Source organism: Mixophyes fleayi, chromosome 3 (assembly GCF_038048845.1).
Source record: "Mixophyes fleayi isolate aMixFle1 chromosome 3, aMixFle1.hap1, whole genome shotgun sequence".
In the NCBI taxonomy this organism is placed as follows: Eukaryota; Metazoa; Chordata; class Amphibia; order Anura; family Limnodynastidae; genus Mixophyes; species Mixophyes fleayi.
Genome location: NC_134404.1, coordinates 306,729,325 through 306,745,906, shown reverse-complemented (window position 1 = coordinate 306,745,906; position 16,582 = coordinate 306,729,325). Strand labels below are relative to the sequence as shown.

Here is a 16,582-nt window from a genome sequence, read left to right as displayed (position 1 = left end):
GAATCAGGTCAAGTTTGCGTTACCCACACTCAGGGCGCAGAGTCTATTGTGACGCCGGTCTTCATTAGGCTGTAGCCCCCGGGGTGGGTCATGGGCGTAGTTTGTGTGTGGGGATGAATGTACAGGAGACTGAGTAGAGGACAAATATAAAGAGTGTAACTGTATCAATGGATGATGGCAGCACCAAGAATGTAGCAACATATGAATGCAGCACTGGATCTGTGGCGCCAAGAAAATAGCAGCAGATGGCAGCAATAGTGGATCTATGGCAGCAGGAATGCAACACAAAGAATATAGCAACAGATGGATGTAGCACTGGATATATGTCACCAGAAATATATATTATCTAAAGCTAGGTCCAATCAGTTATGTGACCGATTCTTTAAAGGCACAGCTCGCATGACCAGTGTATAGGCCACCAGGGAGACGAGAACACGGGTCGCACCGAAGCCACAAAAGTGATGTGTGCCAGACCCAGTTAAGCACGCTCCGTGATAGGCATTAGGCCACTTTAAATGTTGTGCCCTACTTCCATAATCATTTAGTAACATAGGTGATCTATTGTAAATGACATTGTGAAACCAAAATATCTGATATCATATGTAAGAGATATAGTGTATTTGGCAGTGTCAGTGTTACATAGGGATTAAAATTCACGTAGCTCATTATGTAAATCAGCCTTGCTGTTCAGGAACATATAGAAATGTTTCATCTATAAATATTCAACCTGAGATCCTGGGTGGGTATCAGCTCAGTACCAAAAATCTAAAACAATTAGTGTATTGACAAGACAGAAACCTTTGGGTAGAAAATTCTGGAGGCGAGGCAGGGTTGCCTAATTTTAGGGTTTGTGGCTCTGGTAGTAGCAGGTTATGTTGATTTGGCTATGGTTACATACCGAATCCACATTGGCAAAAATAAAATGGTTGTTTCCTGGGGCAGATTTATCTGTAACATAAACCTCCAACTTCCTTTTATTGTACAGAACTGAATAGAACCTTCACTAGAACTATTTGACATTCCACCTGAACCTTAAATATTATTATTGCTCCAGAAACCACATTATCTTATCTGCCTTTACAGGCTGTGACAGGCGTATTGTTACCTTTCATGATGAGGAATTGTGTTTCCTCTGCTCTTGATGTATAGTAGATCTGATATTTGGTATATATGACAGAATGCTTAGAGCAGCTTTTGCTCTACTTCTGTTGTTTGGAAAATATTCCTTATCAGCATTTTTTTTAACTTTAATCTTTGTAAGGTTGTATGTCATATGTGAGTAGAGCAAAACTTTTTATGACTTATTCTTTGGAGAGTGATGTTTCTAACAGAAACTCTATTCATAGCAACGTAAACACTCCGGTGTGCATCAAGATACAGTTGATCAAAGTTGTTTTTTTCTAACTTTAGTGTTGCATTTTATATTGTTTATATGACTAGTGCTGTAAATATTATTCTTCTAATATAAATGCTTAATATTTCATGCACTTTTATGTAGTTTTTAAAAATAAATAAATATATAAATATATAAATGTTGATTACCCCAGATAATTGACTATTCAAATGAGTCTTTGTAAAAGATTGGACTACTGGTTTGAGGATAAAGGATAGTCCAAAAAGGTATATGGGCCATATTTATTATAGGGAGAAAAGGGCTTCCACTTTTACATCAACGGCTTACTGCCAGCAATAAGATTGGCATGCAAGGAGAAGTCAACTTAACAAGCATCGCAGTGGTAGTAGTACTGTGGCAGTACTTGTTCTTTATTATTTGAATAAAGCATTTCTTACAAGGTTAAAAGTTTTTATATATTTTTCATATTTTTCCTTTGACATTTTTAATCTATTTTTTTTTGTTTACAATATATTTATTTTTATTTGTGGTACTGAAAGCCCAAGTGTGTTTTATTTTATTGATAAGTAGTAGTATATGTTATTGATAAGATGCAACTTGCTACTCTAAGCGGAATAAATTGATTGTTGTCTTCGCAGCTCTATTCAGAGGTCATAATTCCTGCAAATTTGCAAATACATTGCAACATGGGCATTCGGCAGAATAGAATAAAACTTATATCATATGCTTTGTGGCAAAATTCAAATTACGTGAACATTTGCTGCATCTTAAAAATGGCTCTGATTGCTACAATCATGTGCAGAGTAAAGCACGCTCATTAAATAACTGAAAGAACCACGTTATTACTAATAATGTCCATAACCCAGTGCTAGAAATCAATTCTGGTCCTGTCTAAAGATACCATAAGATACGAGGGATCATTTATGACCATTGCATTGTAGTCTTCCAATGCACTTGACTGTAACAGATGGAATGGGATCCCTGTGCTAATCTAGATTAGAGCCGGCTGATCAGTGGTGCGAAGTCTAATGAGATCCCCGGTGTTTACCAAGAAATGGCACAAGGCAGGATGGGCTTTGCTGCCAAGAGCTCGCAGGTCGCGGTCCACTGGTCTGCCTCTAGATGTAGCACTGCGGAGTAAAAGGTAGCAGGTATCCAGAAGATGACGATGAAGAGATAGGTCAGATAGCCAGTTCCGGTACGCAATCTGGCGGGGAAGTACAGAGTCAGCAGGCAAAACGGAGTCAGGGCAAGCCGGGATCTGGTACACAATCTGACAATGGAGAACCAAATCAGCAGGCAGGAGCAAGGTCTCAACTAGCTGGGTCTGGTAATACTATCTGGCAGCGGAGTACAGCAACGGCAGGCAGAATCAAGGTAAAGGCAGCCAAGGTCTGTAGCTTTGAAGTTGAATAGCACTGACAGTGAGTAGTCAGCAAGCCAAGATCGGTACACTAATGCAGGAGAGCAGGTATGGTCAGACATGCAGTAACTGGTATACAAGAATCAAGCAGGATACAAGCAAGGCACGCAGGAAGAGAGTTAGGATACATGCAAGTGTCAGCAAGGTTTATATACACAGTGATTTCAAATTTCCCGCCCCGACATGCGGTCATGTGACCACCAATACCAGGAAGCATCATCAGAGGACGGAGCTGGAGCGAGGAGAAGTGAGTGTAACATTGGCCTTTGGACAAGTATGAGTTAGACAATGAAAGCAAGAGTCCAATTGGTAGCTATGTTTTATTGCAAATTATGAATCTAAATGCAATGTTAGTAAATGAGCCTTTTTGTCTGACAGATACGAATTATTAAGATTTTAAGGAAGTAATGCATCAAAGTATGTGTGCTCCTTGGTCATGTGGTGACTTGCACTTCGGATAACCTATAAACATCCTAAAACTGACAGATGTTGAGCAATAATTCATACTATAGTGTACAATAACCTCATTCTAAGTGCAAAGGGATGTAACTACTGCCAGGTGCCGCTCCCGCACCATGCCTGGTGTCGGGAACGGATGCCGGTCTCTCTGTCGGATCCCCCATCCCGTTGCCTAGCAACAGGACGTACTTCCGGGTTCGCCGACTGCGCATGCGCAGTAGGCTACGGGTGCACTTTTTCAGCGCTATATAGGACCACCACAGGTACTAATCAGGGCCAGTGCCCTTCTATATAAGGCCACTCCGACCCCTCCTCCAGTGCCAGAGTATTGGTTTCACCATGCTCCAGCGTTTGTATCCAGCTCCCATATCTAGTGTTCCTTTGGTGTTTGACTCCCGGCTTGTTCCTGACCATTCTCTGTCCTGCGATTTGGCTACTTCTATTCTCGGATTCTGACCTTTGGCTTTCCACCTGATCTTCCCTCTGGATCACCTTTGTGTACTGCGCTATCGTTTGGCTTCGACCCGGACCGTACGACTACTCCTGCTCTTTCCCGCTGCACTGTTAGCTAGCTTGAAGAACCGCGACCTGCGTGCCCCACGCAGCCAAGTCCATACCTCTTTGCGGGGGTCCCTGGTGAATACCAGGGGTACGTTAGACTCCGCGCCTTCCTGTCTAGTAGAGTCAATACCAGTCAGTGGCATCTCCAAGTCTGATCGTGACAACTACACAGGAACTGAGCAAATTTACTTACCCATGTTATTTGCCATTTACCACACCTAAAACCACCTACCTCCCTTTGTTTTGTTTTTGTTTTGGTTTTTTTTAAAAATAAAAAACATCAAAACTCCTTTCTGAGTAAGCAATTTAAATAATTTTAAATCCTAACTGGATTTCTGCAGAAATAGACTTTTCAATTACCCCAAAGGTGAAAGGTAAGTCTTTGATGGCGTAAGTCAAGCAAAAAAACAGCAGAGAAGTAAAAATATGGGATTATTGACTGTTTTCTACATATAGAATACAAAACATAAAGAAAATGGAAACATGTGAATGGAAAATTATTTTCCGTGCTCCATTGACTATGGTTTCATTGTCTTTAATGATACTACTTTCCCCACAGAATGTAATACCTGCAGATAAAGCCATCCGTGAGCTGGTAAAATCGTCAATGCTATATTTCCAGTTAAAAACTCTATTTTATAAATAACACTTTTGTAGCTAAGCTAAATGTTCCTCCATAACTTCTTTACTTATCTGTTTTCTGCAAAAACAAAGATTGGCAATATCCAGAGAACATTTACTAGAGGTGAAAAGGGATTTATTGTAATACTCTGTGAAGAAATAACAGACATTTAAAATAGTTTATGTGCAGTACACGGAAAGAGGTTAGCACTACCTATACACAGTATTAGTGTAGCATTAGTGTTAGTATTAGTATTAGTGTCACACAACTGTAATTAAATATAAACATTGTATCATTCCAACATAGACAGTAGTATCAAACTGAATTCAGAATAACTCAATTCTCCCCTTGTCAGAGTTTGAGATCAGAGTGGAAGGATTCCATGAAAACGACCACTGCCACACTTAGTGTGGTGTGCAGTACAGGTAAGAATGGAGGGCAAAGGAGAGAACCCTCCAATCAGTCAAAGGAGTTGCCTGATTGCAGGCCCCATTTCTTAAAAATAGAGGAAGAAAAAGAACTAAGATGATGATGATGATGAATTTTAGAGACACTTATGAGCACTAGGGTGCTCCCCACCACTATAGGCAATCCAGATCGCCAAATATACTACATGGCCAAAAGCATGGAGACACCTGAACATCACAGTTATATGTGCTTGATTAACATCTCCATCTAAAATCATGGTCATTAATATGGAGTTGATCCCCTTGGCTGCTATATAAGCCTGAACTATTCTGGGAATGGTTTCTACTAGATTTTGGAACATGGCTGCGGGGATTTGCATCCATTCAGTCACAAGAGCATTAGTGAGGTTGGGCAATAAGGCCTGGCTCGCAAATGGCATTTCAGTTCCTCCTAAAGGTGTTCATTGTGACTCTGTGTAGACCAGTCAGGTTCTTCCACACCAGACTCATGGAACCATTGTTTGATAACCCTCACTTTATGCATGGGAACATGGTCAGGGTGAATCAGAAAAGGGCCTTCCCCAAACTGTTGCCACAGAGTTGGAAACACATAATTATCATTGTATGCTGTAGCATTAAAATTTCCCTTCACTGGAACTAAGTTACCCAGGCCAAACAATGGACAACAGCCCCAGACCATTATATTTCCTCCACCAAACTCTACCGTTGAGAGTACACACTAGGTTAGGAAGTGTTATCCTGGCATCCGCCAAACTGCCAGATGGTGAGGTATGATTCGTCACTCTAGAGAATGTGTTTCCTTTGCTCCAGAGTCCAGTAGTGGTGTGCCTTATATCACTCCATTCAACGTTTGGCATTGATGATCTGAGGCTTGTGTGAGGCTGCTCGGCCTTGGAAACTCAAAGCTCTTGTTAATTTAGACTATACAAGAAGTGCAGTAACTAGAAGCTGGAGCTACTGGACAAGGAAATAGGTTAGTGACTGGGAGACGAGATTGGATCCTAGTCTGCTACCCCTGGTATGCTTCCACTTGAAATTAGGTTCTCACTTTGCCTCGTAGTAGGAACTCTTAAACAAGAAGTTCATACATTTTAGAGAGACTAAAGACGTGGATGTCGCTTGCAAGGTTTTTCCTGTGCATCCTCTCTCATTCTCTAAGTACATTTATGGGCTCTTTTAATATAGCAATTTGATCAATGATGCCTACAGTATATTCAGCGGTTGGTTGAACTCAGCGAGTATGCCCATGTGTATCCATCCTTATATTTCTGCCGGCCACAGATATTCTGGGGCACATTGTTGACATTATCCAAGCATAGCTAAGCTAATTTTTGAATCTATCATATCACAATCATATGTAGCATATTTAAGAAAGACTAGTTATTTTGATGGACAAAGGAGAATGATGACAGTTGATATACACTATCCAGTCTCTAAGTTTATTAATATGGGTAACCATTGAAGCATTCAAGACTTTTCTTACTATTTTATTTCCACTTGAATAATTCTATTTTGCTGATATTGTACTAGCTTGTTGAGGAACGTGATTCTAGAACTCATCTCCCTATTTTTATTGTGAATACTTCTATTTGTGATGAGCCACAATGTTTTCTAGTATATTATCCAGTACAAAACACACAACAATTATAAATCCTGTGTCATCTACTCCTGAATACAGGTGTCAAATAACATGGTAGAGGAAGAGAGCTAATCCAAAGCAGAGTCCCTGAGGTTACACAGCTCTGCCATTAGTGACACTGCATCCCAAAAGATGGCAGCTTTAACATTTATGACAAAGTCTTATATAAATAAATGGTGATGATAAGAAACAGAAAATACTTCAGATGTCAAAAGTGTTGGCTGCCATTAGTATATTGCAGTAAAAGCACAATTTACAATTACACAAAATATGTAGTACATAGTACATTAGGTTTTATCTATGCGGCTTGTTGCGTTCTTTCCTGATGTACTGTTTTTTTTGTTACAAGTCTCTGGGGCCCAGGATGTTTCTCCTCATTGTTGCAAACCTGATATTCCAACATGTATGAACACATATGGTGCTTATATAGATCATACTTGCCAACTCTCCCGGAATGTCCGGGAGGCTCCCGCATTTTGGGTGAGTCTAACTGACTCCTGGGAGAGTATGGCAATCTCCCGAATCTGCCCACTTCCTAGTGTAGTGTGCAAAATTTGGTCCAAAATGTAGCGATTCTAGGAGAATCGCGGCATTTGGCCCCAGCCCCGGTGTAAAATGACGCGTTTGCGTCATTACATCACAGGAGGCGGGTCCAAAATGACGCGTTTTTTTGGCGCCCCGCCCCCCCTCACACCCACCTCCGCCGGCAGGCTTCTGGAAGCCAACTTCAGAAAGTTGGTAAGTATGATATAGACACATGCATGAAAAACACATTTATGTGCATATGGTCAGTCGTTCAGTGCATGATTTCATTCGCATATGCAGGGTATATAACCTGTATCCTGCACTACAAATTATTTCTGTATATCCTGACATAAATAATCCAACGTTCCTGGTTAAGTTTACAAGCATGTAGATTAATCTCCTTCTTACATTCTGCTGACACCGATTACAGGCATTTGCCAATAGGTTATGTCAACACCATTTTTAAGGCCTTAAACTATTGTTCTTGGCAACAGAAAACAAAATGGCTGCTTTACTACTCCACAGTGTCCCGTAGTGTAACTTGCCTCTAGCTAGCACAGACTTGGAGAGGACAGGGAAACACATGTTATTTACATTTCAACCTGTTATTTGTACATTTAAACAATAGCTAAACACAGTTGTGGATTTTTAAATGCAGCCTAACAGATAATAACAGTGCTGGGCAGCCTTCTGTTTGCCTCCAGTCACTACACTAATTGAGAGAATTGTGTTGACATGATAAATACAGAAGATAGCAACTATCCAGGCAATCAGTATAAAGATTTTAAATACCGCCCAAGAATGATGGAGCTATTGCAACAAATTACACTCAATCCAATTGTGTCTAGTAATTTTGTGATGAATGGTCCAAATTCGGTCTCAACATAAACAACATAACAAAATCTATCAGGGTTTGTGTTGTTGTTTGGATAACCAGGAGACTTGGTGCTTTTAGTGACATCCATTCCACAGCTCTCATGAATAAGAGATTTATTAAAAGCAAAGCATTGATTAAATATTTATTTCCAAATAAAACAAGTAAGCTACTCTCGTGCCAGTATTACATGTGATAATGGGGCTCTTCAGATTTTGACCAGGACTCAGATAGGCGACGGCAGGAAGCGTTTTCTGTTTTTATTTTTAATAAAACATTTTATCTCCTTTATTGATTTATGTATGTATATTGTTGTTGACAGCCATTGAAAATTACTTTTATGTAGTTCCTTAAACAAAGTATTATTTTTGCTTAGCACCAGACATTCAGCGTTTTCATTTAAAGACTGTCGTATTTATTATTTATGTGTCAATTTCATAATATTTGCCAGTGCAATGGATTTTTATTGTAATGTTTCCACAGCTAACTTTATTACAATACGATTGGACGCATAAGTCTAAAATGTTATTTTCAATATTCAGTGAAAACATCCTACAGAGTGCTTACAGTGCGCATTACTGGATTGTCATCAGTCCTATATTGCAAACATTTACCCTGTATATGCTGGCGATATTTCTTATGGTTTACATTACAAGGTATAGATTATAGCATGATATAAGACATATAATGTATCAGAAAATAGAGGAATCATATTGACTATATATTTATAGACTATAGTACAGGACAAATACTATAAATAGAAGATGCAAATGGGTTCATTAAAAGTCATGTTCCTTAAAGACTAGTTTTTATTTACTTGGGTACTGTGTCTGGTCCCTATTTAAATAGAGATGCTCAGGCTCGGTTCCCCTGAGAACCAAACATATCGAACTTAGCAGATCCGAGAACTTTTGCGCTTTTTCGGATTTGAAAACGAGGCAAAACGTTGTGGGTTCTCGAATCTCGCGAGTTTTGGATTCCTTTTTAAGATCCAACATAACAGTGGGTGGGAGAGAGGGCCCAAGGACAATTTCATATTGCACCCTTTGGGCCTGAGTCATTAAGGAAAGTAAGGCAAAAAAAGGAGTAAATATTCTCTGGGACAAACCATGTTATAATGCAAGGGGTGCAAATTAGTTTATTATTTTGCACATAAGTTAAATACTGGCTGTTTTTTCATTTAGCACACACATACTTGATAGCTTTATTTTTACACAGAAATGTAAAGTTGATCTACGACATGTCCTACCCCAACTAAAATCTGTCCCCACATTTTAAATTTACCTCCCCCCTCCAATGCAACATGATTTTACCCAGGTGCAAAGTTACTTCTTTTTTTATGGTTTGCTCTCCATAATGACTTAGGCCCTTTTTCTTTTCTGCCACTGCTGTGTGCCAATGTGTCCTAGATGTGCTAAGAACTGCCATGTGTTTGAGTCATTGCTCTGTCGCTTACCATCCAGCCAGATCGCTACAGAATTTCGCTGAAAGTGTATGAAAAGCATATTGTGACCTGTGAGATGGTCAAAATTTAATGGACATGACTGTAAATTAGTGTTAGTGAGATTAATAATAATGTAGGAACAAAAAAGAGCAAAATTATGTGATTTTAGCATATTTTAGGATTTTTTAAAAAAAATACAGATCCAAAACCAAAACACATGAGGGCGGTTTTGCCAAAACCAAAACACGAAGCTAATCCAGATCCAGTTCTAAAACCAAAACCAGTTCACAGGGGTCAGTGAACATGTCTAATTTCATATTCTACTCTTCTATGTTGGTTATGCCATGGGGCTGGCTTCAGGCATGGGAGAGAGGCAGCATAAGCGGATGGACATTACTACTGAAAATACAGAGAAAATGCCCTTATCATCTGTGATATAACCTGCCCGACCTGTTCCTGGTGACGCAAAGAAGTGGAAAATTCCCTGGCTTCTTCTCTGGGTCAACATTGAACAGAAGAAATACAATAACAATACAAATAGATAACAATATTCAGGAATAAAGTAATACATAGAACTGGCAACAAATGAGGTGAGAGATCTCTAAACCACTGCTGTGCACACTTTTTAATACAAAGGATCACACATTTCTAATTAAATGATTCTGGGACAGATTTCAGTAAAATATGAAGCTTTATATTGAAATCTGAAGAGGTTCTATGTGTAGCGTTGGGACCTAAAAGCGCCTTTAGGGTCTCACCCAGCATGAAAATCAACCTTGGTGAAAGTGATTTATATAAAATTGGATTTTGAAACATATTTTTTTTTTCTGATCAACTCATTAAATAATAGATGGGATTTTTGTTGTTTTGTTTTAGAACCCTCTGAGACATCAAACGTGTTACCAACTGTTCCAGATGCAGATATGATGGAATCATCTCAAGGTAACAAAAGTGTCCTCTTCACAAGCTATGATACAGTAGATTACCAAGTTCTGTAATGTCTGTTGACCACCTCTGACTGTATCTGCGGACGCTGTCTGAAAGCTCTGTGTCTTATAGGGTGCTGCCATTTTCCAGTATGGCGGCACCTTAGTGATCAATCTGCCAGTGCATGAGCAGTTCACATCACAGTGGATCTTACCAGTCCTGATTAAATCCCTATTTGGTTATTGTACATTTTTGTTCACAAATAGTATGAGTCTTCCTTACTGAATACATTTTTTTTTTATTTATATAGAAGCCTTTGTTCGTCTCTTAACCAGATAAATATGTGTAGCAAATATTTTTTTTTTAATTATTATTATTGCAGTACCGTGTTAGCCAGAAAAATCTATGTGATGTTAAATACTTTTTGTGTCAAAAAAGACAAAAGTATTATAGGAGTGATACCTTTATCGGCTAAGCCCAAAAAAATAATTATATTTCCCAGCTTTCAGAGCACAGAGGCCCCTTCATCAGATAAATAAATACATTGAAAAATAACAATATTTAGCTTTTGGTGGCATTTGTCAGCAAAGCTTCTACACTTTTTATTTATGTACGCTGTGCCAAATAACGTTTGTTATAGCGTTCAACAGGTATAATGCTGTTTTTCTTACACAAGTGGTTTGAGATGTGGAAAAGAAGTTCATAGTAACCCAGTATTGTCCTTTTTTCTTAAGCTGTAACAGAAGCAGAAGTAGAAAATCCACCTGAAATGGGCATCAAAACTGAAGATGAAAGGAGCACTGAATTTCAAGGTATTAGACAAAAAAACATATTTTTAGGGGGGGTGTGACTAGGGTCTAAGTACCTGTTCAATATTGTGTTTAGTTTAGAATAACCTTTAGCCAACTCCTGCATATCCCATGTGTAGGCAAGTTTGAAATATGAAGGGCTTGGCCACCATTTAGCCAACCTGAGCATTTTGCACCCGTGCAGCCACATAGTCCACCCCGAGCAGATCAATTGTGCCACCCCCATAAACTAAGTGCCCCTAGGTGTGCAAAGAAGGGGGGAAATCTGAAGAGTCCATCCATCTGACACTTTACTGTCACCCCTTTTTTGTACCCATTGGGAAAGGCAGCTTACTACTAGTTTGCCGCTAGCAGGGAAGGAGGAGGTACATAGCCACTAAACCGGCACTTCTCTAGATTGCCCTCTAATCACATCCCGTACCTTTCATTTTGCAGTGTGCACCAGTGTTTAGTTAGGAAAAGCTGTCTACGTTCAAAGTGGAGCAGAGTAAGAGGTCAGGAGGAATTATGATGTAGGGTAGGGAGTGGGGCCCTTAGGAAGTGAGAACCGCTAGGGATTTCTCCAGTGTCCCAGGAGTATCTGGCAGTACCAAAAATAATTTGGTGCTTCACCTTGACCATTTTGCACTTCATAAATGAGGGCTTGTATTGTCAAATGCACCTCTATGTGAAACAAACTTCATATATCCAACTTGATAAATATTGAAAGTATAATTTCTCTTTGCAATTTAAATATCCAGTCTGCACCTCTACCTTAGCCCTATCAGACCTAAAAAATTAATTTCAATGATTCTCCAAAACAATGCATTAGTCATAAAAGAATAATAATAATAAAAACATTTGTCTGTTTCACTAAATCATTTAAAAATCCTACACCACCTAAATGAATGTTGAGAATTTTCTGTATACTTTACATTTTGTTTTATTGATCTATAACTTTTTAATCATTATTTTTTCACAAAATGATGTTCATAGATTATACAGAGAAGGGAAAAAAGTATGTGAAACATAAAATGTTAATTTTATATATGGAATATATATATATATATATATATATATATATATATATATTGCTTTTGAAATTTATTTTAAGTCAAAACATACCTGACATGTAATTAATTAGCTTTTCTGTGGTGTGTGGACTGGAGAGTTTTTATGCACCTTGAAGCCCACCATAATCTTTACCATAGTGTGTACAAGTGTGCTATCATTTCAGAACCTGATCAAGAAGACGTTTCTAAAACAGAAGATCCTCTCTGTAATCCTCCAGAAGATGAACCAAATGGTAATGTGTACACAATGAAAAATGTGATATTTAAAAGCATGCCTTGTAGTAAATGCTAAATGCTGTTTCCAACAACACACAACTAATCCGCCACTCCACGCAACCCACCCCCCTCTACACCCCCTCCCAGCACCGAACTTTGAAGCTTTCCCTGGATGATCACTGTCAAAACCAGCGTTTGGCATTAACCACAAACTATGTGAACAATCTCTTACATTAAAACATATATCGACAACGCCTTGAATGATCTTTACTGGCTTAAAAAACAAAATGTATATATATGTTTAATTTATGTTTAACGTTTTAAGGGGGTATAGTAGTTTTTTATAAAAACAATGGTTTTCAAACATTTATTTTTATTGTTTAAACAATTGTCCAATCGTGGGATATTTTTAGCTTCCTCTGTAGTTTTTCTCCCTCCGTCTCAATGATATTTTCATTGTGATGTAACATAAAGGTATTTGTTATCAGTGATGCAAACAAAAAATACAAAATCTCCCAGGTGTTTGGTCCCTGGTTCCTTCATAATTTCCAGCTGCATCTTGTATTATAGTTATTAAGAGTTTTTTAATTTTCCATAAATATATCTGTTAAATCATCTGACCTTCTAATAAACTCTCCTTGTCTGGATGTTGACACATAGTTAATTGCAAAATTGTGTTAACTGTATTGACAATTCAGTACGGACTCAACACATTTATACAGCATATGTCTTTTTCATATATTCCTCTTAAATGTTTTCTCTCATGCTTGTATTCAAAACTTACATAGTGCATTACGATTTAGTCCATATTGTGAATCATGCCCAGACTGTGATTGCTTTGTTTTAGTTAAAGCCTTTGTATTGCATTTAGGTAAATGGTTTTGATATGTTTGAATTGCAGAATCATTTGGTAGCACTATTATAGGCTAATTGCAGTTTGTTCCATGGTGTATTGTCCTATTAACAAAAAAATATATCATTTTGCTGTTTGATACAAAATTATTATGTTCTATAATGCACCATCAGCCCCAAATGGACTCTGTTGTATTGTCCTGGTAGGCAGCTGAAAGCAGAATTTTTAGAATTATATTCTATTATCACAATTAGGTAAACACAATTTTAGATTTAGCCATGTATGAACACATCTGTTTTTTGTTATGGGTATCTAATAGAGCTGGAAGATATCATCATTTTCCAAAGAAACTAACAAACATTCTGCAACAATTTTTGTTTTCAAGAGGACAGATGCTCTCTGGTTCAATATATGTTCTAAATTCTTGACAAAAATCATTAAAGTGAACAGTCTCAAAGTTACTCTAGTAGAGTAATGGGCAACCCAATATACTTCAAGGGCTGCAGGTGCGGCACCCTTCAACCTCCAAAAGGGCCATAATTTACCCACCCACTCGCTACTCAGACCCCCACTTACCACAACATGCCACCCCATGTTTTCCGAAACTCCACCACTTGCCACTCAGACTCCCCCACTTGCCTCCATACCTCTCAGATCTCCCCACATGCCCTCATGCCACTTAGATGTCCAAAAACATACTGGTACTTTAATTGGCTACTAACAAATTGACCCTAGTCTGTCTGTGTGTGTGTGTGTATGTTAGGGAATTTAGATTGCAAGCTCCAATGGGGCAGGGACTGATGTGAGTGTGTTCTCTGTACAGCGCTGTGGAATTAGTGGCGCTATATAAATAAATAGTGATGATGATGGTGATGTCCACAGACCTCTGCCCATCCCCCCACAGACATCTGCCCATCTCCCCACACACCTCTGCCCATCTCCCCACACACCTCTGCCCATCTCTCCACACACCTCTGCCCCTCTCTCCACAGACCTCTGCCCATCTCTCCACACACCTCTGCCCATCTCTCCACACACCTCTGCCCATCTCTCCACACACCTCTGCCCATCTCCCCGCACACCTCTGCCCATCCCCAACACACCTCTGCCCATCTCCCCGCACACCTCTGCCCATCTCTCCGCACACCTCTGCCCATCTCCCCGCACACCTCTGCCCATCCCCCACACACTTCTGCCCATCTCCCCACACACCTCTGCCCATCCCCACACACGCCTCTGCCCATCTTCCCACAGACTTCTGCCCATCTTTCCAAGTCCTCTGCCCATCTTTCCAAGTCCTCTGCCCATCTTTCCAAGTCCTCTGCCCATCTTTCCAAGTTCTCTGCCCATCCTCCCACAGTGATCTGCCCATCTCACAATCTCCCCTCACTCATCTGCACATTGACCCTCACACCTCTTTCCACTTCCCCACACACGAGTGATATCGGGTGCAGCAGGCTGTTGCTCACCTCACTGCTTTAGTGTCTGGAAAGTGAATTGGTTAACATAAGTGAAAAATACTGTAATTTTGCCTTATTTTAAATAGTTTAAAAACGCAGTATTAGATGAAATTCACTATGTTAAAAGAAAAGATACTTCCCTGTGGTATGTCATCTACCCCATCCACAGCATTTCGTCAGTGCCTCTTCCCTAAGAGTTTGCATGCACTGTCTGTAACAGAACAGTGCTATTAGTATAGAGCAGATCATCTCTGCACTGTTGAAGCTTTGTAGCTTTGTAGCCCCCTGCAGATTGATGCTTAGTCTTTACATTTTAAATAAATTTCTTTGACTTTTTACTTAATTTACTGTATGCTGTTTTTTTTACTTTTAAAAACCCAGATATTCAATTTATGAGGTTGTGATAAAAGCTGGAATAGATTGTAATAGGGTGGTACAGCATGAAAATATATGCTGGTTAGTAAGGATGAATACTCGTGCTGTGATTTTATGTCAATCCCAGCCATGTAAAACTGGAAACAGATGTAAAATATATAAGCTGTTTTATGAAGCTATGAAGCATGCACCTGAGCTTATTCCAACTCAGCCAAGCGACATCATGTATTTCACGTGTGCCCTACTTCAAATGCTTGACCTGACAACCTTAAATCCTATTTATATGTATTGTATTTTGTTTATCACAATTATAATATTAGAGATATTCTATGGGGTTTATTTATTATGGATTGGCTAACCGTGACTTAATGGGAAACCCGCACTTAAAGCATACTTACCAACTTTACAATGTTGGTATCCGGGAGCCTGCGGGGGAGGTGGGCGTCATGGGGGGGCGGGCCTCCAAAATACGTGTCATTTTGGACCCGCCCCCATGACGTCATGACGCAAAATGCGTCATTTGACAGTGGGGGCGGGGCCAAACGCCGCGATTCACCAGGAATCGCGGCGTTTGTGACCTAATTCTGCCCACTTCACTAGGAAGTGGGCAGATCCGGGATTTTGCCACACTCGCCCGGGAGTCCGGGAGACTCTCTCAAAATGCGGGAGTCTCCCGGACATTCCGGGAGAGTTGGCAAGTATGACTTAAAGTCATGTTTTTTTGAATAGTAATTACTTTTGAAGCACTTGTATAGAGATGCAGGTTTTTGCTTAGAAATGAAATCCCTCTGAAGTAGGGCTGTAATAGTATTTAGCAGATTACTGTAATAATAAGAATACTAGTGAGTCACCATTGATGGAGTTGTTTTACTATTACTGTTTAATCTCTCTTTGCAACTGATAATGTTATAGTGAAAGTTCAGCCTAGCTGGCAAAAGTGTAAAGCATGTTTCTCATCAAAGCAATGTGTTAGTCTTAGTGCAATGCTGAAGAATAGATATTATCAATAATGCTAGTTCTGTCATTAATATGGAAACTGCTAATTTAGACAATTGCTTCCAGGACACTTTATGCCCTTTAACTTCTGCTTGTTGCCATGTGTGCTCCAGTGTAGTACTTTACTTGTCCATCCATTCTAATGTGACGGTCACCAAAAGGATTATCAATAAACCATACATTGGTATTGAAAAATGCCTTAGCACCTCCCTATTGTGCATATGGTAGATTTCATGACAAGTCAAAATACGTATATTATTGTAAATATATAATTGATATTAACCTAATAATAGCTAAAACAGGAACATAAGAGCTACCAAATAATCATCAAATTCATGTGATGTGATGTAAAAAGCCCCCAGTGCCTTCAGCCAGGTTACCTTAGAATCAACTCTGAATCAATCACAAATCAATCATAGAACTATGCAAAATATGCAAAGCCATCATCATCATCATCAACATTTATTTATATAGAGCCAGCAAATTCCGTAGTGCTTTGCAAAGCCAGAGGTATCAATTGCATGTGGAATATCTACAAGGTGGTTCACTTGGGAACCTTAGCCTG

General features: G+C 39.3%; 1 protein-coding gene and 1 long non-coding RNA gene across 3 annotated transcripts in view; one reads left to right on the top strand and one right to left on the bottom strand.

The window, feature by feature from the left end:
- LOC142144776 (uncharacterized) overlaps nt 1-16,582 on the bottom strand; it is a 357,429-nt gene that overhangs the window by 156,163 nt on the left and 184,684 nt on the right. The window lies entirely within an intron of this gene.
- MACROD2 (mono-ADP ribosylhydrolase 2) overlaps nt 1-16,582 on the top strand; it is a 1,475,276-nt gene that overhangs the window by 1,427,727 nt on the left and 30,967 nt on the right. For both annotated transcript variants that reach the window (XM_075203945.1, XM_075203944.1), the window contains exons 14-16: nt 10,206-10,271; nt 10,991-11,068; nt 12,282-12,350. In XM_075203945.1, the coding sequence (XP_075060046.1) occupies nt 10,206-10,271; nt 10,991-11,068; nt 12,282-12,350 (213 nt within the window). The remainder of the gene's footprint in view (nt 1-10,205; nt 10,272-10,990; nt 11,069-12,281; nt 12,351-16,582) is intronic.